The sequence below is a fragment of the Montipora capricornis genome, chromosome 2 (assembly GCF_036669925.1).
Source record: "Montipora capricornis isolate CH-2021 chromosome 2, ASM3666992v2, whole genome shotgun sequence".
NCBI lineage: Eukaryota > Metazoa > Cnidaria > Anthozoa > Scleractinia > Acroporidae > Montipora > Montipora capricornis.
The window spans coordinates 51,493,831-51,521,330 of record NC_090884.1 but is presented as its reverse complement, the minus strand read 5'-3'; the positions used below and the strand labels follow the sequence as shown (position 1 = coordinate 51,521,330).

Below are 27,500 nucleotides of genomic sequence, written 5' to 3'. Positions count from 1 at the left end.
CTCATGGGCTCCCGGGGGAGACTCAACCCATGTTTCTGTTCATTACGTGGAAGCCTATTAAAGGTTATGGTAGACCTTTACGGGTGTCCTTTGCGAAACTTTTTTGTAGCGCGCTTTGTAAGGTGCAACAGCCATAAACTATATATCAATTAAAAGATTATGAAATGCCGTTTCGGGGTAATATATTTTCTTTTTCACTTTATCGAAAGAAGAGCGAGGCCCAAGAAACTTGAGCGACCGATGTCTCTCTGATCGAATTTATTCGGGTATCGAATTTTAATGCAAAGTCAGCCTTTTGGATAATGTCATTCATAAGGAGTTTTGATAATGATAATACCAACTTTATTCATTTAATTCAATGAAAGGGAAGGATACCAGAGGTTATCCCTATTGAGGGTATCCGCCCGCAGCCGGATGTAATTGACTGAGAGTCGATTTTGATGAAGGAGGAAAACCGGAGTACCCTGAGGAAAACCCTCGGAGTCAGATTGAGATCGATTGAAACTCAGCTCACATACGACCCGAGGCCAGGGTTGAACCCGGGTCACAGAGGTGGGAGGCACGGTTGATAACCGCTAAACCACCCTAAAATAGCCCGCAACAAGATGGCGGAATCACCCTAAAATAACGTGACATAGCCCCTTTAAAGGGAAACTCCACTTCAACAAAAAATAACTTTAAATCACAGGAAATAACCGTTACAGTCAAGTCTGTCTAAAGTATTTTCAAAGGAAGTGTTTGTATCCGAAATAAATAAGTTTTAGAATCGCCCATTTTAGTTTTCAAATTTCGCGGGCGCCGCCATATTGAATAAATTTTGCCGTGTTACGGTTGCCCTATTGTTATTAGACAAAAGCTCTCTGTGTCAGAACAATAGGGCAACCCGTAACACATCACAATTATTCAAGATGGCTGCGCCCGCGAAATGTAAAAGTGAAAATAAGCGATTTAAAAATTCACATTTCTTGATAAAAACACAGTTTTTTAAACAAATTTCGGACAAATTTGTTTGTAAACACAATTTTCTTCGGTTTAAACTTGTTCTGTAGTAAGAGTGGAGGTTCCCTTTAAGAACTCGTCTAAAACGCTTGAACTGTGAAAATGCCGTCACATTCGCCCTTGTCACACGGCGGCAATATTGTCGCGGGAGGCCAAAAAAGCTTTGTTTTACCACGCCAAGCCTCACCCCCATGGTTTCCACTGCGAGGCTTGGCGTGGTAAAGCAAAGCTCTATTGGTCTCCCGGGACAATATTGGTTTTGTAGGCTCCAGGCTTACAGTCGCCTTGCTCGGTGAGACCGCTGTAAATACAAATGCTTACAATCCAAATGCCAACGCAGGAAATATCCTTGGACACCCACTACTAGTCGTGGTACGTCCTTTCAAGCCCCCCCAAAACTACAATCTGTAGCGGTATACGACAAATTGCACGAGCCATTCCACTTTCCAAGAGATGACAGACACCTGAGCTCGTTTCATTTCCCAAGGGAACCCAATGGCATGTCGTTCTCTCCATACGCAGGATTTCCATTCTTCATAGCGTTAACCAACAACAACAACAACAACAACAACAAGTTTTCAATATTTTGAGTTCATGCGTTTTTAATGGTAAACCGTGTACACATTGGTTACACGGTTTTTAAACGTTAATTTAACCTCTGCTAAGGTGATGCAGCATACACCAATTTACATAAAGCTACCGTCTATAATTTACATTCATTTCTTGAATAAGATACGTTAAATACTCTCTTTTTGATGTCAATATTTTACAACGTTATGTGTCTTGCTTTCAAGAGAACATGAACCAGTCCTGTTCTGTCAAGAAAACGCCAAAGCTATTCTTCAAATGACAGAAAGAAGTTACCATACATCACCTCCCCAGGAAGGGCTTGGCTGAACTTGGAAACAAAAGCGAAATAGAAGCTTTGCGATAGATGTTTTTGAAGCCAAATCCTGTTTTTCACAATCAGAGTTTACTAAAGCGTTTGTATTTTTAAGAAGTACTAGGGTCAGGAAACTAGTCCTGAAGGAAAACTGGTCGCAGAATGCAGATAGATTCCCACCGGTGGAAACAAGATTTCACAAAGGATTCCTCATACAGCCAAGATCGCCATTACAGTCTCAAAATTCGCTTTAAATACAAAACTAGTGGCTCCAACGGAAAAAAAAAAACAATAACTGAAAGCCTCGCAAATTTTTAAATCTGAACGTAACCCTATGAAGAGAGACAAAACCGATACCACCAGAGAATGTTGAAATTATAACAATTGAGCGAACCTTAAATAATCCAAGGGAAACAAATTTAATATTTCTAAAATTCTCACTCTGGAATGCATGCGAGATTGGTTGGTGAACTTGTAAGTTTGCTACGCTCTGTTATCACCGTTTTAATTCCAGAGACAAGAAGGGGCCAGGCAAAGAGAATCTTATTAAAAGTTAACATCACAAATTACACTGTTTAGATGAACTATGATAAAGTAGTTCGAACTTTATAAGATCTTCAAATATGGCAATTCACATTAAAGCTTTAAGAAACACCCATATCATTTTCTTAGCAGGCAAGTAAATGATTCTCAATCTTTTTTTTTTCGTTTCAAGAATGACCTCTTTGATCGGCATTTTTGAAACAAAAGATGTTAGGCTACCGTTTCGAAGTCATGAATAAAATTCTTTATTTTGTTTTTTACCCAATGAAAATTGCTGCGTGATCACAGTAAAATCGAAGTCGATTTTTCTTCAAAGCAGGTCGGGAAAGTTTACAATCCACCATACGCCAAGGCCTTCTAATCTCGAACTAAAGAAACCGGCGATAATAAAGGCGAAATTTAAAAGTATCTTTGGATTTTCAGAAGTTCTCAGTGAACGTTTCAATGCCTTTTGGAGCGTCGATGCTCTCTCAAAGTAAGAATTAAAAGCAACATATATTTTGAAGCGGACTTATTGCTCTTTGTTGCAGAAGGACCACGACGTACGATCTGCGCATGCACACGACAATCTTGTTGGGTACCTTGCAGGCTATCATACGTGTTGGCGGCAATTTAATTTAAATCCTTACAATCTGCAATGACAAGAAATAGGTACGATTAAACAAACATAAAAACAGCGTGTTTGTTCATAAATAAGCAAGAGAGATTAACTGAAAGCTACCAAGACAAAATGCGGATGTTTTTCAATTCAAGGAACCGGGCGTGATTTTCCGCAATTTTTATGTTGTTTGCTCAGTGACCTAGCCTATGAATGGTTGCGAGGCTGCAGGTGACCTTGTATCGATACATACCTCTCTGCTTTTATCATTTAAATTGTGTTGATGTAATTGTAATTAGTCTACATTAACATTCGACAAGCACAAAGGTTTGTATCAAAACTTAGCTACAACTGTAAAATGGTCTCTTTCCTTCACCGAGCAATTTTAATATATTCTGGTGATTCTTAAGTATTACATTGCGAATAATTCTTGCTTCACCTAAAAGCGTACTTTAAGGGGTCAGCGAAGAAACCCAGGTAGGACTTTTCAACTGAAATTCAACCTAATACATCTTTTAAAAAGTAGTAATTTTTTCTAAAACGATATTGGAGACGTATCTTAATTTTATTCTCCGAGTCATTTTCTTGGTCAGAAAAGCAAGTTTTTAAGACTCGTAGCTTTTACCTGTGAACAAGTGATGCTACGGTTTTGAGTAACTCGAATAAGAAATATCGTTCAAACGTTTGAACACTGACTTACGTTTTATCGCACACTTATTGAGTCAACATCCCATGGGGAACAAACAGGAAAAGTTCGAAGAGAATTCTCACTTCACTTTTATAACCAAGAAATCACCTCGAACTCAAAGTTGTTATTAGGGCCCAGGGCCACCGCCATTAAGTGTACTTAACATTGACTACGTCAAGGTGAACCAGTCTCTTCACTCACCTCTATACCTTTTAACGGATCAAAGCCCAGCAGAGCTAGGTGTTCGCGGGCTCCCGGTAAACAGCGGCGTTCCGTACTTTTTCTGCCTCGCGCGCGAATTTTGAAACCACACCTGCGTGACCCTCTTACTGAGACCAGTTAATTGGGCGATTCGTTCCAGGTCTTGCCCGTCCGGGTTGGAGTCGATATTAAAATTCGCTTGAAGAATCTGCAGCTGTTCCTCGGTGAACGTGGTTCGCACTCGTTTGGTTTTATGACATTTTAATATTCCACCGCTCGTGGGCGAGTCTTCACTGTCCGCGTCTGAGGTAACAAAACAAAAATTTGCTGTCACTTCATTTATTTATCTGGCCATTACTGCTCACCGTTTCATGCACTATAAATAATTTTAGTCCAAGCTCAGAAGGGCAGATTGTCGCCTGAATGAGATTGAACGGCTTTACTTCAATAATTCTCCTGTATTTTAGAAGTAGAGCATCCAAACTTGCCTTGCTGGTGATCGGAAGGTCACGTGGTCTACTATTGTAAGAAACACTCAGATTTCCCCTCCCCTCCCCCCCCCCCCCACCTCTGTGCTACAACACGTTCTACAAGCAGATTTACACAATACAACTGCTCCATCAAATTCATAGTTAACGGGGCTATGCAACGTTACTTTTACGATGTTTAAGGGAAATCTTTAGTTACTCACGAGTTTAAAACTCGAAAATGGTAAAGTGGAATTCTTTTACTGATTACATTACAGTTATGATTCTGAGCAAAGAGCACCTTTATCCAGGCGATTCGTAATAAACTTGTAAAAACGTCGGGCCGAATTTCAAGATTACCCAAATGCAATCCGTTTCAAACTTGTCCACTTGTATCCATCCATGATTCTCTTTCCTTTTGCTGTATTTGTTTTATGTTGTTGAATAGTTTCAAGTGGTTATTGCAATGTTTCGTTGTACTTTTTAGGCATCGTGGGTGTCATGAAATTATGAATTATGAATTATAACTAATGGCAGCATAACTAAAACGAGTGGCATTTTATTCAAAATGTAATTCCGAAGATCCATCAAAGCATGGAGAGCATCTGAAAACCAACCATAAACATGACGAACGGACTGAAGAGCACAAATCCCAAAAATTCCCCCTTTTTCGATTTATTTAAAGCTTAATTTCGCGAGGAGCTGATTAAAGGTTAGCTATCAAGTTGGGAACAGTTCTGTGAAGATTATGGCCCCGTTGATATTTCAAAGTAAATTAACTATGCTGCTGAGATCCGCTGCAAGTTGTATTGATCACGCAACAAAATTTTAAGTCACCTTGTATCATGTCTTCAATCCCTCCGTCACTTTGAGTGCAGAAAGAAAGACCAACTAAGAAAAGATGAAGAAAAATCCGAGATGAGAGTCAAGTAACAATGCACAATCGAGAAACAAAAGAAAAAATTTCACACAAAGGTGATCAGAGGCAACAAGACGAAGCCAGAGTAATTTATTTGACAAACAAAATTAAACGAAGACAACCAATGACCCAATCATGATGCACTTGGATGCAACCAGCACGAAGCGCGGGAAACGCAGGCGACCAAGTCACAAATGGTTTGGGCTACCTTTCTGATTGGATGAAAATGTGACGTCATTTATCCTTAAGCCAATCAAAGAGCGTTGCAAGGTATTAACCCACGCAACAGGAAGTCGCTACTGAAATTGCCCCCTCAAAACGCAATTGTTGTGTAGATGGAAGCACAATTCATGAAGAAATATCTGGTCCTTTCAAATACGATCCACGCAGCAACGAACAATTTCTGAGTTCGCAGGCTAGATATTTTTGGCCGATATCTAAAGCAAGTAAATGTTTTGATCAGCTGTCTTCCAAGGATTTTCGCATTAATATAAATTATGAATGTACTTGATCGTGAATAACACACTTATGGATAATTGACCGAGAGCCACTTTCCGACTTTCTCTTGTGATACAAAAGTAAAAAAAAAAAAAAATCAAATCTCCCTATGCAAAGTGCAAGTTGCATGCTTTATGACTGTAACCTTACGGTTCGCGAAATTGTTCATGGAGAGATTGAAATTAAATGTGGACGAAACAAACCCACTCACCTTCTTGAGAAGAATTTTCGGGTAGGAACATTTCTAAGCTTTCCAAATAGTGTAATTTGCAAAGTACGTGTCCTTCTTTAAGAGCAAACTCTTCTCCAGTGGACAGTTGACGCTTACACGCGTCGCAGGCAAAACAAGCGAGATGGTACACACTGCTCTTCGCGCGCCTGACCCAATCGTTCGCGTGGATGCTTCGAGCACAACGTGCGCATTTGGTGCCAAATTGTCTGTAACGGTAAGAATAAAGAACAAGTTAGTTGAGGATGACTGCAGACGAACCTATAAAGGCCCTGGCTTCGGCATTCACCTATAATGTTGTACTTAGAGATATGATCAAAATGCCCAAAGGAGGCGGGAATAAGGGCCGTGTGGGATGATATCAAAGTAAAAGATTGTATTTTTGGTAAGCAGACATTGTTCAGCTTTTGCAATGAAACAGCTAAGTTTTGCTCAGACAGGACGCCAGCATTCATCTTCGGGCTTCCTTCTGGTTGCGTATTTAAACGGTTTTCTTCACACTTGCGGCCATATTTCTGAAAGCACCGACGTGACACTTTACTTGCGAGCGCCGACAGCGCAAGCTACGCAGAGGGGTCTGAGGGCATGCTCACTCCTCCCCCCCCCCCCCCCCCCCAGGAAGTTAAAAAATAAAATACTCAGAAACACAGTTTCCAGTATTTCTGGAATCCGAGAATCAGTTTCCCAGGCAAGGCCGGAGTTCACTCAAATTCTCTTTAAAAAGTAAGTATAAAAGAAATAAATAAATTGCACACATTATACGTAGGCGTGTTTCTTCATTAAATTGAGAAAACTAGAAACATAGGAGGGTATTAAATTTTGCGACATTAAATTTCGCGGGAATTTTTTTTCGCGTCGCTTTAAGTTCGCGATTTTTTTTAAATCGCGAAAATCGCGAAATTAAAGCGACGCGAAAATTAATACCAATAAGGTAACCCCTCAAATATTTGGCCGGACAGGGAATGGGAAACCACCATAAATAAATTCCTGAGAGAAAGAGGTTACTTATTATTGTCTGAATGTTCAACCTCACGTTACTTAGCGAAAAGCTAACCGGTTGTTCCCTTTCGTTTGTTTACTTCATTGTTTCTTTGCCTTTGGGCTTTGAAATTACCACCTTGAAGAGATCAATGCACGAACGGGTCGCACACAAAACCAAATAGTAATTTAAAAAAAAAAGAATTTCAATTAAAAGATTTTTTATTGAACCAAAATCGAGCGTGTAGTCACATTTGGAATGCTTTGAATTCGCATTGACAAAAAGATCCTTTACAACGCATTTCACTTCAATACTGTCTCCGCCCTTGAATTGATAATAACATGGTCAACACAGTTGTCAAAGAAACATCTTATGGCATATCATATGTTCTCTAAACTCCCATAAATAAATCGCTCACTTTTGTCATTACAAATTGCGTTTCCTAAGAGCTAAGGGGTTAGGTGACACAACTAATTTGCAAGTCTGTCATTTAAACAGAGTTCACCGTGTTGACACTTACACCTCTCAGGCAGGTGTCTTTGGGCGCTATACCTTTCATCACAAAGCCAGGCATTAAAAGCCAGAAATCGCGAAACGTAATCTCCAACCTCTCAAGAAAAGCTGTTAAGTGACGTTGAAAAAACAAACGCAGAAGAAAAGTGAGGCACCAAAAGAAACCATGAACAAGCCAAATGCCGGTTTACCGAAACCAATAAAACGAATTAAACGACATCGGCCGCGAAACGACTACTTTGCATTATTTTCCTGGACGCGATAAAATAAATTAGAGCACTATGCATTTCGCGTTCCTGCCAAACGCACGCCGTGTTTAAACTCTTCCTACAGGAAACACAAAACTAAATTTAGGGAAAGTCTTAGCTTGATCTCGCCAACTTCAACGCATGCGTCTGTGTACACCGCTATAGTTAAAGCCCCTACGTCAAGAAACTACGGTTGAGCTATCAAAGTCGAGCGTTGTGGTAGATTTAATAGGAACGACCGTGTAGTACTTTTCCGAATTAAGTTTGACTTTAGACGCTTGGAAATGATTTCTAACGTTTGATTGTTATAAACCATACCTCAAACAGTCAATATGAAAAGCCAAAACAGAAAAATGTATTGTTTTCTAAAACGGAGACCATTCTCGACGACAAAACTAATGAAAATGCCAAACTCTTTATAGCATTATGCGGACTGTCGATCCGCAAAATTTCGCAGAGAGTTTTTTCCTCATTCAAATACCAGGAAAACTGTAATATGGTAATTCGAAACCTTTTATTGCCAGCGTTAAACATGTAATGTTGGTCCTTTCAGTAACACACAAACAGTCACTGAACTCATTTCTCATTTTCTTATTGATTACAACGGCCAAACAGAAAACCGAATATGACACTGTGAACCGTCCGACGATGAATACAAATTGCTGTTTAACCATAAGAAGATTGGTGCTACGACAAACAATAAAACTTAAATCATACTTTACCAGACGTGGTTAAGACACCAAAGCGAATAATCGCCGCTAACAAAAAAAATATGTAAATTTAAACATCGAATAGCGATCCTTGCTCAAAAATATGGACGCCCTCTTTCTGACAAACCAATGTTCGCAAAATCTTCCGCAAACTGCGCGGTTTATTTAACCGCGACAGAAAAAGCGAGACCTGAACGTGAAAGATTATTAAGTCTGAACGGGCAGACTATTAAGAGATGAAAAAAATTCTACCTGGCGTAGTCCGTTTTGCAGTAAATCTTGTCTTCTTTAGTATAACAAGTGGCTTCTTTACCGAGTTCCAGTCCGCACAAGCAACACTTCAGACAGCTCGTGTGCCAGGCCTTTCCGCTTACTTTCACCAAGTACCTGTCCATAATACGGCCTTTACAACCAGCACATTGCTCTCCGTGTGCCTGGAAAACAGACAACGTACATTATAAATTGCATCGATGATTTTAAACGCCTTTCTCTTCGCATAGTCAGTTCTACATCTGATCTGGTTTTACAATACAGGGCCAGACAGCGAGATAATTTCCTCGAGACGACCACCGCAGCGAAAATGGTCACCACTCTCAGAAACAGAGGAGGAGAAAATGCATTTATACAATTATTTAAAATAATCCAGAGAATGCAAAGTTTGGATCACCGCGACCGTTTTAATCCTTGATAAGAGAGTGGTCTTCCTTTGTCCAGGAAGAAAAAACAAGGAATATTCCAGATCACAGATTTCCGAGCACACGGCGACAAAATACACCGGGTCATATTGCAGTAATGAGAGCCAACACAAGCAACAAAATGTCAAGAACCTCACCGTCGCCTGGTCACCAACTTCGCGAGTGAAATTCGCTGCAGATTTTTCCTCGCAGGCAGTGGTCATCTAGCGAGGCGAAAACCCAATTAGTAGGGAGCCTTAAAATACGATAAACGAATTTGTTATGGTATTTGAGCGCGGATTTGTACCTTACCGATCCATCGGCGAAGTCAATAATATTAAACTAGCACCTGAAAGGTTTCAAATGGCCCAATACAAAACGACATAATAATTAGCAACCTTGCGACCTGATTGGCCAATAGAGAAAAAGGTAGGCGTGGCGCATGTCCACTGGGACATCGATATAACATAAAAAATGCTGCAATCTTTTGTTCGACCAACGCACGTTGTTTTGAAATGGACAAATATCAGTTAAATGACGGACAGTTTCCACAAGACCTTGCCTTGCGTGTTACAAACTCGAATTTGCAACAAACTACACTTTGACCTTTTCAACGTGCGCTGAATTAGGCTGCTTTAGCTCTGTTTGTGAAATCGTCAAAACTCTCTGACCAGTAAATCGGTATTTAGACCAGTGACATTAATAAAAGCGAGTTGAGACCAGTTTGTCTTGAAAAAAAAATCTTGCCCCTTTTAAGAGCAGGTATTACGCGTCACCACGGTTTGTTTGCGACCATGCATGAAAATCACACGACTCAACGAAAACTGCCTTTACAATGCCAAAACAAAAAGTAGTGTCAATGTGTTTCCTGTGACATCATCGGCCAATATTTTCAATTGGATAAAGGGTTTACGTTTCTAAAGAAGCTGTGGCACAGCGTCAGTGGGAAGAGAAATACAGAAATACGTTTATTAACTGCGTTGATATGGTAAATTGACCAGGTAGATGACGTTTCGAGCGCTCGAAACGTCAGCTTTTAAATTTATTTACGGTAGTAAATTTACCATATCACTGAACCCAGTCGATAATCCATTTTAATATTTTCAATTAAACAAGGGTCCGTTCTTCGATACGGCAAAATCTACCGATGTTCCTTGATCTACTGAGTACCAAAACTTTCAAAACAGCAACTTAACGATAGAATCGAGATGAAACATGCCTCTCTTCAAAACATACAAATTGCTTAAATTTTAAAATAAGAGACCTATCCAATGAAAGAAAACACAGATTGGTAAAAAAAAAATATTTAGCGAAAAACAATTGAAGCACGTTCTGTCCAATTCACAAGTCCACTGAACATTCTATCCACTAAGGGCTCGAAAATCAAAGGGAAAAAAGGGCTTTTAAAATCGGATGGGTCAGTTTTAAGAAGTCCTATTATTGTCTTGCAAAAGAAACTATGCCTGTCAGTTTTCAAGCAACAAAAAACAGCAACCCTTCTTTACAAAAATTTGCATTTTCCTGTTCTTAATAGTTCCAGATCACAAAGCAACGAATTTCTGGAATCTTTTCCGTCGAATGAAGGTGTGAAAGATTATGAGCTTATCAGTTTGTCTCTCATTTGTACGCTAAAAAGACTGACTTAAGTTGCGACAAGCAAACTTAAAAGTTTAACACACTGAAAGCAAACGTTTTTAAATCGAGAACTTTTGCCAATGTTTAAGGTGAGAATACTATTTCGTGTACCGTCACCGCTAACATTTCACTTGCTGCCTCGGATTAGGATTCCAAATAAGTCAAGAAAAAAAGAGAGACAAACGTTCTATGAAATTCAAAACGAACTTCAAGTCTTAAGATGAGTCATTTACGCTGTAATACCCTGCATCTCCGGAAATAACGGTCTTTAAAGGAACTTTTTGTCTATTAAGCTGGACAATCATTACATACTTGAAAGGTTCGGCAAATAAATTATTAATTACAACACAATCCCGCTACGCTTTGAAGAAGAGAAAAACTCTAAAATACTAGGCATTATCGCTAAACATGCAAAAACGGCTGAATATCGCCAAAAAGGAATAAGGATGGCACAAATGGAGACACTTTCAAGGAAGCCTGTGGATGAATAACTACAAACTAATCCAAGAATATCGAAAGTAATTTTAAGAGCTAATGACAACTGAATTAAGCAACGAAAAACAGATCGCTCTTTGTTTTACAAGACATGAATTATTAAGAACCTCGCACACTTGACCGATATATAATACACTGGATTCTCTTTGACTTTATGAGAAGATTCATGTTTTAAAAATAAATATCATCGCATGGCCATTTTCAAGAGATTATGACCCTTTTTGGATCTCTTGCCTGTAAATAGATCAACATTATTCTTTACTTAAAACCCTCCAAAGAACACCATTACGTCTCCAAAACAATAAACGATATATGGACCGACCTTCTCGTGGTTTTCGAATTATCCTGAAAAACATTTAGGATCTTAAATTTGAAAGAAACTACGGCAAAATCTCACAAAGGATTAAGTTTTCACCGAGACAGCATTGCAGGAAATTTGCGAGCGAGAAAAACGGGCAAAACATGGAAGATGGTAAAATGCGACCGTTAGAAAATCGTAAAATTAAAAAGCGACTTTTGATTTCATCAAAACTAATTTATATTGACATCGCCGACTGCGGTCTTAAGTGGAATATGTTTAAAACGATAGAACGATAACCCAATCTTTGAGACGAAATATTACACAAAAAGGGAATTTCCTGTTGTCTGAGGATAAACCAACGGAAAGCGCTCTTAGGAATTCACTGACATAGCTGATAATTGTTTCTTTTTTTTCTTTTTTTTTGGCAATCACTGTCTGCAAGATCATTGACAAGCAAGGCAACTGTTGTCAATTCAAATGTATGCAACACAACTGCACACTTCGCACGCGTCGAAAAAGCGGGCGGGGACATGGAAGTCACGAAGAAAACGCAATCTATGTTCATTCCTAACTTTTGTCATCTACAGGATTGGAACAAAAATACTCGTCGAAAAAACACAAATAATGGGCTCATCTCTCTACGTAAAAAACAAAAACGCACGCTGAGTTTTGGACAAAAGACTCGGCAATAAACACGATCCGTTTTCCCGAGATGGTGTTGGCTCCACGTTCACGCTCCATTAGCACAGTTGACGAGAAGAAGTTCTCATCTTGTTCAAAATAAACATGCAGAATACTCATAAAGGACTTGGACTTAACAAAAGAACGCCAGCATGCACTATATTTTCAATCAAAATCTTCGAATAAAGCGAATACACGCGTTCGTGTCTTGAACTTTGAAATTCTACTATCTTTATCAAAATTAGCAACATAGAAACACGATCTAAAAAGACAAAGTAGACCTTAATTATGCAAACGTGATTAGAAAGCATAAACTGAGCTTGCCCACGAATTTGGGAAATTAAGAACATCATTAGCCCTCTGCAGTTACGTTATTCTTGTTTCAAAACTCAGTATTGTTTATAGTTATTTTAAAGACAAAACCAATTGAACCTCGTCGTGCCACGCCAAAAGCGAATACTCACACTTAGAATCCAACAAGCACTGATGTTTTTTTAACCTGACAAAAGATTTTGTGCTTACCTTATCTTAGCTTATTACGAACGAAATCTAATTTACCAAATCTCCGATATCTGGAAACCACTAAAGGAAACAGGCGCAAACTTAAAATTCGAAAGTTTTCACCAGGCGTCAACAACAATCCAACGAATTCCGCAAGACAACCGGAAATTTCACGATGATGTTTTTGGCTTAATCTTGAATTAATCAATGAAAATGAAACAAAGCAAATCTAATTTACCTTCGACGTTTTCTGGATTTCATACTCCTGTTTTATACGGCGCAGGGACATCGTTCTTTCAGTTGTCCGCTAAATTGAACTCTGGACAAATGCAGTCAGTGTACTGGGTAAATCGAATGGTCGAATGCAAATTATGACCAGGCGCAAAGCGCCCTTTAAAGTTGAGGTCTCGCAAAATAGACACACCGCCTTGAAAAGGCGGATGGGAATCTAAAAAAGGAAGACAAATGCAGAGAGACGGGAAAATAAAAGAAGAAAACCAGATGTGTCTGTGCAAGGGCTTCCCGCCTGCCGACAAAACACCTGTTGAAAAAAGATTCTTGGCGGAAACAGACTGCGGAGGTTTTTTCGTCGGGAGACGACTGTCAAGCGGCTTTTCTTCCTGTCGCGATTACGTTTCGTAAAAAAAAAAAAGAGGCAAAATTTGAAGCTAGTGGATAAAACCAGGTCCACACAGCGCACGAAACATACATACGAATTCCGCAAGACAACCGGCTAGATGCTCTCCCCTCCCTTCTTCTTATAAAGCACAACTGCACCAACTGGACTTAATTCGTTGAGGTACTTCAATTTTCTTGGCAACTGGATAAAATAGTTTCCACAGAGAGGATATTATGCATCTACATAGAGCCCAAGTGCTATAAAATACAAAGAGAGAATTCAAAGTGGCGCCGAAGAGCAGTCCAGTGCTGGTGCGATACAGATTGAAGGGCATTGTTTCCAGTCATTTTACAAACAAAGGTACTTCACTTGAGTCAATAATTTCCGATAACAGCGAAACAGTAGTCTTAAAAAGGTTTCGAAAGAGCAAATTATGAGATTCCGACCTGCTTATCCTAAAAGCTGACTTTCACACGGAAAAAAAAAAATAATAATAATTAAAAAACGTTTATGTCTTGCAGTCCTCTTTCTCTTTTGAAGATACGGAGACATTTAAAAATCAATGACACCCGAAATACGCTCGGAAAGTTTCGGCTTTGAAAAGCGCAACATCCTCTTCCGAGAGAAATCGGTTTATCTCGGGTAAAGGTGGCCGAAAACAGTTTTCGCGCCCTCTCGCTAACGTAATGCAGCGCGCGCGCAGGGATTGCAAAAAAAAAAAAAAAATTAACATGGCTTTAATACAGCAATGCTCAATGCTTCCGCTATCTGTACTATTTTCCCTCATAATTGAAGAAAGTATTTTGATGGTTTGTAGTCTTCTATGAGAAATGTATGTTAGAAAAGGTAACGATGCAAAGAACTCCGCAATTTGCAGATTTCTCTTTGTCATCGAAAAAGAACCCAGCCAAATGCAGCGCATGCGTAGTAAGTTAAAATTTGCGATTAAATGCGGAATAGCTTTTTCGGAAATATGCCTATTTCTCGAGAACCACTCGTTAGAATTTAACGAAATCTGGCACGAAAATACTTTAAGAAATAAGTAACTGGAGCATTGAAAAAAAAATTGAACTTTAACAGAGGAAATTCTAGACATTTCAGGGAACCTTCAACAAGGGATAATTAAAGATCTCTCTGTCAAATTATTTATATTATTAAAATAGTGTTAACTTGTGAGCATCGTTACAATCTTGATGCATGCAAATTATAAAGAAAATCTAACGACCAGATTTTCTGCAAATAAACAAAACCGATTTTAAAGGCCTGCTCATATTTATTCATGTTGCCATGGCAATGGCATATACGTCAGCTTAGCTATCAAAAAACCGACGTCCGTGTTGTTAAATTGCTTGCTACCATTTTTGGGGACCAAAGGATCAAGGGTTTTAGAGAAAATGGTAAATGAAACATAGGTATCAAAAACTGTGTTCAGCCACCTTAAAGGTCTTCGGCGTTTCTTTGTCGCTTGCATAGTATCAAAAGTTGGTTTGTCTCGGTAACTTTGTCGGTACTTTAGCATTTGAACAAATCTTCTCTGCCGCTTGCCGTCGGCTCTGTGTTAGGGAGTTAACGACGCCGACGTCGGCAAAAACAAGTAACTCTGCACTATCTTGAGTCTTTCGAGATTGCTTATCTCTCTCTCGTTGTAAAACGCAGGCGAAGTATCCTAAATATACATTGGATGTCAGAGTAAAAATAGAGAAGAAAAGGTTTACAATTGCATGCTTACGCTACCGTCAAAACCTCGAATTTGGTGATTTCATGTCGTTGTAATGCAGAGAACCTGCACCTGTGCCGAAGTAGCCCACCTGCGAAATACTCCGAAGGAACAGCCTTTGCCCTTCCACCCAAGGGAGGAAAGAAAAGACAAAGAGAAAAAGCGTCAGCGAAAAGCTTCTGTTATTCAAATGTGCCAACCACAGGATCAAAAGACCCTTAGTTTCGACAGCCAATGAAGCTCTGGTTGGCACAATAGGTAACGTCAACGATATCTTCCCTATTGTCTGATTTCAAGCCGAGGGGGACAAGTTAGAGTCTGCAAATAGACCAATTTCGATATATTAAAATTCAGTCCGAAACAAAAGGCATCATCTCGAGGCTCTGGGGAATAAATATAAGGATTTGTATGAGTTTATTCCCCAGAGCCTCGAGACGATGCCTTTTGTTTCGGACTGAATTTTAATATATCGAAATTGGTCTATTATGGGATTAACAACTATTGATCCACACACAGGCACCTCAGGTTCACAAGGCGAGTTTGCCGTGCATTAGTGAAAAGAGTTAAAAACTAACTTAAGATGGAAAAAATGTCTTCTTCTTGCAATAAACTTTCCTTACCTCAAATGTGTTGTTCACTTCTGTTTTGTTTCGATTCAAAAGCCATTTTAAGGCCGTTTTGTCGATATCGTGAAATCAGTACTCGTTTATACCCTCTTAAGCGAAGCAGAAGCTGCATGCACACTCGTCAATTCCGGAGCCGAACATCACTCCACAACTTCATCTCCCTTCACAAGCGAAAGTCCTCAGTCCCGATAAAATTTCCATTTCCTTATAGCCCAATGATATTCGCTCCACATACATGTTATTTAGCGCTCATAAGAGTCGCGAAGAACAAGAAAATGTGAGGAAAGGTCAGCTGTTTAGCAATCTTTTCATCCGTGACTGAAGGTGAGCGCCTATCAAAGGCATTACGCGAGCCAAATCTGCTGCCCTGATTAGTTCATTCGAAATTATTGGCTCGTGTAATGCCTTTGGTAGGCGCTCACCTTCAGTCACGGATGAAAAGATTGCTAAACAGCTGAACTTTTCTCAGATTTTCTTGTTCTTTGCGACTCTTAAAATAACTAACATGTATCTGGAGTGAACAACACATTTGACGTAAGGAAAGTTAATTGCAAGAAGAAGACATTTTTTTCAACTTAACTTAGTTTTTAACTCTTCTCACTATTGAACTCTCTTAATGCATTGCAAACTCGCCTTGTCCACTTGGGGCGCCTGTAGTCTTTCTGACTTTGTGGAGCAATAGTTGCTAATCCCATAATTTACAGATTCCTACCTAGTCCCCTTCGGCTTGAAATCAGGAAGGAAAAGAGCAGTCAGCGGACGTCCTGTCAACAACAACAAAGAAAATAGTTATTGATTTTTAAAGAATGTAAGAAACTTCAAAAGTGTATGAAGTGAAAGTACGCAGTAAGTTAAGCAGCTTAAAATGTTGCAATTCGAACTCATCGCCCAGCAGATGCGCTGCATCAGACAGGCTATCAAGCTTTCTCGTCACACATGCTTAATCTATTGATTTTCAAACTTTCAACACTACTATGACTACAGTTGATTTTTTTTCATTCAACGAGAACTAGCATAAAGTAGCTTTTCAAAGGCACCTTAAGCCTAATAAAAACTGTATGGGAATTTACATTGCAAAACAAACTCTTCTACATGAGAGATCCAAACTTTGCAGCTAACTTTTGGATTTGTGAAACCTGGTAAGCTGATTTTTTTCATTCTAAGCACGCCAAATTTTGAACGTTTTAGAGTTGAACTCAGACAGTTTCATAGCAATCAGTTGGACGTTCGAACTCACCAGTTTTTAACTTGGAATTATGTTGCAATTTAAAAATTAATGATGGACTTAATCGTCACTTTAACTAACAACAGCATACCCAGTAAAACGTGATCCAAACTAAAGTCAAACCAGAGATGTGCCTTCTGAAGTGATAAAAAAGTACTTTAAAAGACGTCTTTAAATAGACATCTCTTAAATTCCCAATTATGTGATCCTTTAATTAACTAAACTACACGATGAAAAATACCCTTAAATAGTAACGAAATTATTTAACTGCGCAATGAATATTGTCCGTTGTTATCAAACTCTCAATGCCAAATAGAATGTTCCAGTGTTGCTGTTTCTGATGAGAAGTAAAAAAACATTCACATTCACCACAATGCTCCAATTTACACATAAATTTTAGTGATAAGTTTTACCTCATTCTTGCTGATTCAACACTGCTTTAGAGCCTAAAAGAGCTTAAGTGTCGTTAGAATGGATACATTGAAAATGACAACGCAAATTTGACAACTGCATACATAAGTTTTCAAACTTCTACATGTACGCTATCAGCCCTATACAACATCAAACTAAGTTTCAGCCAATATTGATGTTATCTTAGTAAGTGACACAATATTGTAGCATTTGCTTAATATTACTTGGTGATAATTTGACCAGCCCATTTTTTCACACACCTTTTGGGTCAACTTCATGTTGCTAGTATATTTAATTGCTGACCTCTTCTACTCTTTTGGAATTGTGAAATGGATGTGTTTGTTGGGGGATTTTCACTTACCTCAGCAACTACAACAAAAATTACATCTCAGAAATTTTACTTAGTATTTATAAATGATGGGTTTAGTTGTCATAGTTACGCTTTAACAACAACCGCACATGTTCATGAAAGGCATAATGGATACACAAATAAAATTAATTAATTAATTTTTTAAAATGATGATCATCAATCAAGTTAGACACTATTAATCCTTTGGATCAGATAAGACTTAATCTAGAGCTCAAGGAACCCATGTTCAAACTGCACAATATTCACATCTAATAGAAGTATATTTAATTTATATGTCTCAATAAAATTTATCACCTTAATTAGCAATCTGAGTTTTGTTACGTCATAATCTCAATGTTCTAGGATCAGTTACAAGATAAACAATTCGTTTTGAAATACAACTAGTTACTGATTCTTGAGATTATTTTTTGTTTTATTTCTTTAGCCTGAAAATGTTCTTAAGGATACTTGTAACTTCAACAATTCATGTAAAACAACAAAGACTGACACAGAGAACCTACCAAGAAGCATCATGTCTCAATACAATTTATCACCTTAATTAGCAATCTGAGTTTTGTTGTGTCATAATCTGAATGTTCTAGGATCACTTACAAGATAAACAATTCTTTCTTAAATATTAAACTACTGATTCTTGAGCTTATTTTTTGTTTTATTTTTTTAACCTGAAAATGTTCTTAAGGATACTTGTAACTTCAATAATTCATGTGAAACAACAAAGACTGACACAGAAAACCTACCAAGAAGCATCACTGTTTGACACTGTACTTAGTCTAGCAATTACATTTGTACTTTCTTGTCACATTATTAAAATGCGCTTACACTGGTGCCTCGAAAATGCCATGTCCCGGTAAATTACTATGCTACTAATTAAAAAAGCCAAATGAACAAAATCTGACACAAATTTAATTAGAGGGCAAAAGCAGCATTAATATTCTTTACATTAGGACAAACTGATATAAAGTTCGGATCAAGATCACTACATGGGAATTGCATACAGGTATATTTAAAAAAATGGCTTTTTGTTTTTTTTCTTTTTTAAATATTAATTTCTTTATTTATTTACTTAATACAATACAATCTCTCACCAGAACTAACAGGACCACACACAGAAATCAGTACAACCAAATGGAACTTCTGCTACATGTTGCTTTGAACACTAACACCAAGGTGCAGGGATTGCGTAGTGATGAGAGTACTCGCCTCCCACCAATGTTGTCCTGGTTCGATTCCCAGACTTGGCGTCATATGTGGGTTGAGTTTGTTTGTTCTCTACTCTGGACTGAGAGCTCTTCTCCGGGTACGCCAGTTTCCCCTTTCCTCAAAAACCAACATTTGACTTGATTTGCCATATTTGTTAATTTCAGTTTAGTGTCCCCAAGTAGTGCTCCAGCGCTAGAATGACTAGACACTTAAGGACGTTCGCGCTAATTGTTTGTGCGCAAATTTTTGCTGCGCAGGTAATGCGACTGTACATTACTTCAAGCATTAGTTAAGAAAAAACGCCGGGAAATAATTTTCAGGTCGGCTAAAGAATGGCACATTTATTTCCAAAATATTTCATCATGAAACGTTAAAGAGAAAGGACCAGGAGGCTGGAAAAGGTCGCTAATCGAGTAGTGGTTGAAAGTTTTGAAAACTCGAGGAAGGTTTAATAATTTTTGTCAGCAACGTTGTGTAAATTTAACCCACTGACTCCCAGGGGTTCCCCATTGACGAGTAAAATCGTCTGGCATTAGACAGTTTAGGCCAGTTTGGGCGTCAAAGGGTTAATGGGGTTAGTTTTTTAAACTGTTTTTATTACGTTACGAACTTCTTAGATCAAAATGAATGCACGTTTTTGAAGTTCTTTTCCTTTACTTTCATGAAAATAGTGCAGAATTATCTTCTCTTCCTAATCTACTTCAATAGTGCGAACCTATAATGAGGAAACAGCCAGAGACTATATTTCACAAAAACCACACTCCAGAAGATAAGAAAGACGGCAACCAAGAGATATGATACAAAACACTAACCAAATAAAGATAATGCCTGCTTGAAACTTTGTTGCTATGTTCGAGAAAGTTTTTTTTTACAAAAACCTTTCATCGATTGATCCTGTCTTGGGTTCCAGTCCTTCCCCAGCAGGTCATGCAAAATTGTGACAAACTAAATTTTTCAAGAGCCTCGCAACATCACATCGATTTTACTCGTTTAGATCATAGTGACCCCTATTTTTTAAGACATGAATCCCTTACTTTTCTTACAATCTACAAAATATGATGAAATGAAAAAAATCACAATGTAAGAAGTTATCCTTTTAACTAATTTTTTTTTCCTTGTGTCCTGAGTTCCGGAAGTGGTTACAACAGGTAGCGCTTGCAAAAACGCACGTTGAGGATTAACTCTACTGTTTACGACATCCCCAGTCGCATGTGATTATCTAAAAAACCCACTCCTTTATTTCTATGCACAGAAACCTTCACTCTAACATATTATTCTTATCATTTGCGACGGACGAGTAGGTGAGGCTATATCTCGTTATGATGACCTATCTATCGAAATTAGGGCTTTTTTCCCTTGCCTTTTACTCCAAAACAAAGTCTGTGACCCCCTCCCCCCCCCCAATTTTTTTTCATTTTTGGAATAAGTAATTTACAATGTATGACCTAACTTCAGGTGAGAAATGAAACAAAGTTTAATGTGGGAAAATTTTTGCACAAACGTCCTTAAATAAAGTTCCTTCCCTTTCCTATGATCTTTGTTGATAAATGCAACGGAATAACCAACAATATTTTAAACTGAATCTGAGCCAGGGTATGTTCTTTGCATATTCTTAAGATTTCGGTTTACCTTGGCCTCAATGTTCTTATAGAAAGATTTGCATAAAGACAAAAAAAAGAGAAGCTGTTTGGAAGACAGTTCTCTGCCAAAAGGTACCTTAATGTCATGAGCCCAAAATATTCATGTTATGACAAGCAACACTGAAAAAGTGCTGTTTCTCCAGGAGAACATCCTTACAGGATCTTGCAAGATATTTAGGAAGAAGGACCTGATTCCAGTACTTAACCAATAATATTCTTGTCCACAAATTCACCTCACATTGAATCACTTCCAAACAGAGGCACAATAAAACAAAGCTGAGATGTTGAGGATTCTCTTAGGAACATTAATTAAATCTTTGGCATCCAAACCGGCCTAAACCAGCCAGACTTTCTATTTTACTCTGACTGTCTAACGCCAGACGATTTTACTCGTCAATGGGGAACCCGTGGGAGTCAATGGGTTAATTAATCACTCACTGAAAAACTATGTCCCCATTAATTAACCCTTTGACGTCCAAACCGGCCTAAACCGCCCAGACTCACTGCTCAATGGGGAACCCCTGGGAGACAATGGGTTAATTTTGAACTAAATACAGACGATGTTCAATTTTCTATGAGCTGTCCCTGAAACAAACAGCCACCTAAGCCTTTTTAGCTTAAAAGAAAAATCTTGCTCCATGTACGGAAAAGGAGTTTTCTAAACTCACACCTATTTTATCTCCCACAACTATTAATGAAACAGATTAATTACAGATGGGGGGGGGGGGGGGGGGCAAAGAAATATGAATCTTAGGCATAAAAGCCGGATAATCGGCCTTGCGCGTGCGTTTTCCTTCAAATTTATCGAATTCATTTTGCGTGCCATAATTTCGACATCATGATACGTACAGAACAAAGAACAAAGAACAAAGATGTTGCTAGGAACAAAATCTTGCAACATGTAGTGCCCTTTCTGATCTTACATATTGACAGACTAGCTTTTCAAAATAAGAGTCCTGATCGCAGTGTTGCTCTTCGGGTGCGAATGGAAACTTTCCTTAAACGGATCAGCTGATCACGACTGGAAAGGCGAGCTCTTGCATTTCGTTGCTTGTTGTATTATGGTGTTTCGTAATATGTGAAACTGATCCTTCCGGATTTAAGACTCTTTAACAGTACAAATCACGGGTAGAAACTTATGCTTCAACAGACAAAGCGTTTCAACACGCACAGCTGTACAATCTAATTTCTACGATTTCAAACGTCTTAATTAAACCTACCAGCATAACCGCTTGTTCTCGGTATCGGCCCACCATTAAACCTTCGTTTGAATCCACTCACGTTCAACTCTGGGGCTCCTAAGGATCACCAACGGTAATGTTTAGAATAAATCACGTCAAGTGCTTCGCAATCGAGACAGAAGATGGAGGACAACTTCCGCCAGCAAAAAACATAATTTATCCAATATGGCAGACAATTGACAGTGTTTACTAGCACCCAATCTGCCTCGAATTCACCACAGGATACCCACAAATAATCTCATGTCGGATGCAACGCACACACCTTCTGGCTAGTCACGCAACCTTTTTCCTCCTCAACGAAGCTCTTTTCATTCCAATTTTCTAAAAGATGTTTCTATGTAACAAGAATCCTGCGGACGCTTTCTTTTTTTTTGACTCCTTCCGTCAGCATAGCACGAAAAAGAACGAAAGAACCTCTGATCGCAGGTAAGAAGGGAATCATCACCACAAACAACACAGAACCGTGCGGAAACGCCGCACAGCAATCACTCAGGCAAATGAACTTAAATACCATCATGAGCTTTATTCACTGTCCTAAAGTTACTCAAAAAAATCAATCATCTTGTGCATTAACGGTAAATAATTTCGAGATACAATCGGTTTTAAACCAGTTCACAGTTCTACAATAAAACACAAAGAAAAACACGATAGCTACAAAAGCAAGTAGACCGAGATGGATCAGATCATTGAAAATCACAGTATTTGTAAAATAATTAGGGTAGGACGTGCACTCTCATTGGTCAATAGCTGTGTTTAGATGAGAGTATTTAAACACGGCTGTGACATCACACGAATTTTTGATTGGTTATGTGTTGTCAGACGCGCGTTTTGATTGGCTGGTAGTAGATATGAGCGTGTATCAAGAAAATCTGTTTCAATCAAGAAGTAAAACAAAAACAGCATTTTCCCTCATTTGTCGAAATATTCTTGGGAAAAATTATAGAAGCAAAGAGGACTTTTTCCGTGTTTAAAACGAACAAAAGGAGCGAGTGAGGGATGTTTTGTTTTCGTCCACCAACATGGCGACGATAACGTAACGTGAATCCACCTATTTCATTTCATTTAATCTTTATTTAATCACGGTACAATTCATCAGCAATATAAAACACGTATGTACAATTAAAAAATTAAAACCAAGTATAGCTAAAACTATGTAAACTACATTAACTATCTTACTCAATATCAAAAAATAAAAGCTGCTTTCCATGAATGCCGTGTTTAGAATAATGGCCTAGATAACCTCTTTAAAGTCGTTTGAATTGATTGAGGAACTCTGCTTTCCTTCATTCTAATGGCAAACTGTTCCACAAAACTGCCCCACTATAGCTAAAGCTGTTTTTGTAGTAGTTTGTGCGAGGTTGCGGAACATTTACCTTATTCCCAGAGTCTCTCAAACAATAACCAGAGTCGCGATGGACAAATTTGGAGCAGAGATACTCAGGTGCTAGTCCCTGTAGGGATTTAAACACCATTGTTGCTCTTTCAATTTGCCTTTGAGAGACTAGGGATTTCCATCCTAAGAGTTCAAATAAATTGTTGACATCAGCGTCATAGTTAGAGTAGGTCAAGACACGGGCTGCTCTGTTTGTAGTTTCTGCAGTTTGTCCTGCAAAGTTGCTCCACAGTTTCCCCAAACAATATTGCAGTAGTTGAAATGCTTCATTAAAAAGACAACTATTCTGAAATGAGATCACTTTCCAAGTACACGCTTATTTGCAGAATTGCATAATTCTCTAGTTACAACTATTTTCTCCGGATGGATAACTTATTTGAAGGAAGTTATGCTAAAGACGCTCAATAGGGCCGTTTAGACGAGATAAAATAAGCCGCGGCTTACATAAGACGCGAACACCCCGTATAAATGGTACAAAATCTACGTTCACGGCTTTCTCAAGCCGCGGCTTATCCTGGCCTGGGAGTTTATACTCGTATAAATAGTTCCTTTCGCGTATTATGTACGCCGCGGCTTATTTTCTCTCGTATAAACGGCCCTAATGAGTTCACACAGAAGCACATGAGCTTCTGGTTCACACGAATTCAGTTACCATCTTTCATTTCAATCGTTTAGTGTAAAAACGGGACGATATGTATGAGACGCACAATCCGTTTGGGACAAACTTGGGCAAATATTTTCAGTGCGTGTTAACGTCGTCTTATTAACCCTTCCACTTGCAGGAGTGATCAGCATGTAAATTCTGAGCGCTGATCCTCGATATGGAGAGAGCAAATAAGTGAACGGTTGACCAGCCGTGTCAAAATTGGAATATTTTTCGCTGTTTCTAAGTAATGGATGCTCGCTGGACGTTGAAACTTGGTCAAGGAGAAGTAAATTTATCCGTGTGGCCATCGTAGGAGTTTGAGCGTGACTGATGGCGGAGAAGTGTGATTTTATCGGCGAGATGTGAGGTAAGCTAGAATTAGTTGCCAACCTTTCCTTTATTTAGGTACGAGGGACAACCCGGGAATTTGAGAAGTCGCTTGAGTCGCATTTAATCAGGCAAATAAACACACAAAAAGCGAAAAATTCACCACGACAATAAAGAACAGCTTTTTCATTGAGAACGTTTGCGGGTAAATATCTTCTTCAATTTGTTATCGAGATTCCCATACAAATCCTTAAAATCTTTTTACCCTCCGAGTCTGGGCTGCCTGTGGTATACAAATGGTCATTGATACGCCGTAATTTCAAACGAGGGTGGTTTCAAAACAAACAGAAGTTGTTAAAAATTTTGGTGTGAGACTAAACAAAGTCATGTAACGCGTAGTGAGGGTACTATTCCATAGAAGTTTCCGGGGTTATTAAAGCCATTTCATACTATATCGAGTTGAAAGGCCATTCGTTTTCCACAAGAGAGCTGTCCACTTGTCTCTTCTGGGAGAGCAATGGGATTTGGTGTAAGACCAACAGTTACGCTTTTCCAACAATTCGCTGGCCCGTCTGGGCTGACTTCAGTCTAAAAGCACTATGAGACGTTGAAGACCTACACCATTGTCGGTTCGCAAAGAGCAGGTAACGTAGTTCCAGGTCAGTCGGAAGTAGTGGTCAGTCCTTTTGTGGTATGTCGTGGCTGGGAGAGTGAATACGCTCGGACATATAGGTTGAGGTTGCGGTCACACTTGAGAGAAACACAGCGTAAAACTGGTGTTGACACTACTCTAGTGCCAACTCTCCGGTGTTTTGAATCCCTAGGGGAACACTGAACAATAGAACTTGATTCAACACTAGCGTTTACTCCCCGAATGCGAACGCAAACATTAACTACTTCAAACTACTCTAAAATCCCGAGGAAATGTGATACCTAATATGATCCAAGACTTGTCTTCACAAGACAACAACAACTGGTTAACCTCTGTTTTTATGCAAACACTTAATATCGTCAAAGTCTCTTTCTATTCTTCTTTAGGACTAATATTGATGTTTTGATGAAATACGTTTTCTGGGTCGTATTTCAGTTTCAATTCTTTGAGCCTCTTCTGCACCTCCTCTGCTTTGGGGCCTTGAGGGATGATTCCATATTTGGATAGTTTCTGATCAACAGTGTCGGCCCAAATTTTAAGCGCTTCATATGAGCTCTTGTCTTTTACCGCAACTACACAGCCCACCCAGTATCTGTCGGGAAAAAGAATCATTTACATGGAGTAGGAAAATATTACTTACATTTACATTATTTCGTTATTAAAGACTCTAAATTGTTCGATGGAAAATGAATTTCAGTGTAAAGAAACATGACCGCGGAAAAATGCGCGAAAAGTAATCAAATTTAGACTATTAATATGCCCTGACATTTCCGAATTTACGACTCGAAGACATAACAGAGATTTCACGAGACATATACTAATTCATGCTGACGCGACATTTTTGAGGAGCAGAGGTTAGAGGATACTCTGTGACGTTAATTCTCTATACACCTAGACACGATTGGGGAGAAAAGCAAGGGGACACTTCGTGACGCTTATTAAAATTGGCGAGCATCTAATTACTTGCATCACTCAGGGCCGTACATAGCAACCTTAAGTTCGCTTTTAATTGCCAGTTCTTGTAATTAAACGATCATTCGTTATTGCCTGATGAGTGTGGTCATTCTTCGACCATACGAAACAGCGTTGTAGCAATAAAACGATGAACTGAAATTTTGCTACCATTGATCATTATTATCATTCCTCCTCTCAGAGTTGAGCGCTCTCTAAATTTATTCTATTCAAGTTCAAGAAGTAAGTATTTTCATACGTATTTTCCTTTTAGGTGGAATAATGATAGAAGAAAACCGCTGGCCCATTGAAGTTCTGGTGGAAATTTTTAAGCAACTGGCACCAGTGTGCAAACTCTTTCACCAAGCCGTCCATACACCAAAGTTTTGGAAGATAGTTGATACTAATTCAGAATTTACACTTTCTTCATTTCATTCTGTTTTTGGGCACGCTAAACATATAACACATCTCGGTTTTCGTTATTCTCAACGACAATTAGGGTGCAGAAATCTGATAGAAAATGCTCTGAACGATTGTGTTAACCTTGTCCACTTAGACCTGGCGTACAATACGTCAATTTTCACTTTGTTTTTTATACATAGCATGCCATTTTTAAGATACCTTGACATAACCAGCTGCCAAAATGTGAAGGAAAGTAGTTTAACACTATCCCTTAAAAACAAGAGAGGGCTGCAGGTGTCAAAAATGGGGAATTGTTTTCAGATAAAAGGTAATTCACTCGTTTCCATAATCAGGAGTCTGCCTGACGTAAGGAACGTAGTTGCCAATTGGTGTGGTTCAATATCAGTAGAACAAGCCCGGGATGTTTTGCAGCAGTGCAAATTGCTGGCGTTTTCATTTTCACCATGTTGGGGGCCTCCTAACTTGTGGGAAGAATTTGTACAAGATTTTAAACATGTAGAGTTTGGGGAGGATCTGTTAGATCACGTCAAACGAGTAAACCTCCCGGGATTTTTGTATGATGATGAAGTAGAATGAATAGAGACTCAAGTGTAATAGGTTCTATGAGAAATGGAGTAGTAATGGCTGAACAAAGAAAGTGTTAATGAAAAAATATATAGATGGTTTTCACTTGACGTCACAGCGGCCATGTTGGTGCACAGAACAATAGAGAAAAAAGTCTTTTGGGAATTTGAGTCTATTTTAATGCAAAACAAGAGCCATAATTTGCTATTGTTTTGTGCACCAACATGGCCGTCTCATCAGGTGATTGAAAACCATCTATATATGACAGCTCTTGTCTTTTATAAACAGCCAGTCGCACCTCGCGTTTATTTTATGAACTTATTTGCAGACCCAAGTCCATGTGTTAGAGATCCCAATGACCCAGCGAATTATACCGGTAAAACGTTATCAGACGACCAAAAGCTTGAGCTTCTAACCGTAAAGTTTAGCTTTCCGCACGGATTCAAGCTTCCGACAACAGCCGGAAGGCGTTTCCAACTATGCATGGATGGAGAAGCGGCCATGGCTGCGTTACAGCATTAGAAATGACACAGCTCACTGTATCTATTGTATATGTTTTTCCAACAATACTGTTCCAAATGAATCGCCATTTATCTCAAAAGGCTTCAAAAACTGGAAGAAAGCAGGTGATGAGCGCCCTGACACCCATGCGCGCAGTGAGGAACACCAACTTTCAGAGGAAAAGATGACTAACTTCCTTAAGACACGCCGCCCAGGCAGTGACATCAGTGCG

General features: G+C 38.9%; 2 protein-coding genes across 6 annotated transcripts in view; both read right to left on the bottom strand.

Annotated features, from left to right (window-relative positions):
* Positions 1–1,574: 1,574 nt before the first annotated feature.
* LOC138026384 (LIM/homeobox protein Awh-like) lies at positions 1,575–21,999 on the bottom strand. Of its 4 annotated transcripts, none has more exons than XM_068873725.1 (7): positions 21,791–21,999; positions 9,308–9,373; positions 8,728–8,909; positions 6,008–6,234; positions 5,217–5,270; positions 3,913–4,215; positions 1,575–3,057 (listed from the first exon to the last, which is right to left on the bottom strand). In XM_068873725.1, exons 1-6 carry the CDS (start codon positions 21,824–21,826, stop codon positions 3,932–3,934), a joined length of 849 nt encoding a protein of 282 aa, XP_068729826.1. In that variant the 5' UTR covers positions 21,827–21,999; the 3' UTR covers positions 1,575–3,057; positions 3,913–3,931. The 4 variants fall into 4 exon arrangements, with proteins under 4 accessions (XP_068729826.1, XP_068729835.1, XP_068729842.1 ...); XM_068873734.1 differs by having other exon boundaries at positions 3,921–4,215; positions 21,791–21,984; XM_068873741.1 differs by lacking the exon at positions 21,791–21,999 and adding an exon at positions 18,816–18,834.
* A 2,277-nt stretch (positions 22,000–24,276) lies between these two features.
* Positions 24,277–27,500, bottom strand: part of LOC138026372 (FAD-linked oxidoreductase DDB_G0289697-like) — a 15,150-nt gene continuing 11,926 nt past the window's right edge. For both annotated transcript variants that reach the window (XM_068873714.1, XM_068873705.1), the window contains one exon: positions 24,277–25,421. In XM_068873714.1, the coding sequence (XP_068729815.1) occupies positions 25,202–25,421 (220 nt within the window). In that variant the 3' untranslated portion in view covers positions 24,277–25,201. The remainder of the gene's footprint in view (positions 25,422–27,500) is intronic.

Bases quoted from the DNA above. Each gene is read 5' to 3' on its own strand.
- LOC138026384 (XM_068873725.1), bottom strand. From the start codon at position 21,826: ATGGTGGGCCGATACCGAGAACAAGCGGTTATGCTG. The intron at 8,910-9,307 runs GTGAGGTTCTTG...TCTGTTTTCCAG, and splicing joins AAGTTGGTGACCAGGCGACG to GCACACGGAGAGCAATGTGC. The intron at 6,235-8,727 runs GTAGAATTTTTT...TTACCGTTACAG, and splicing joins TGCAAAACGGACTACGCCAG to ACAATTTGGCACCAAATGCG.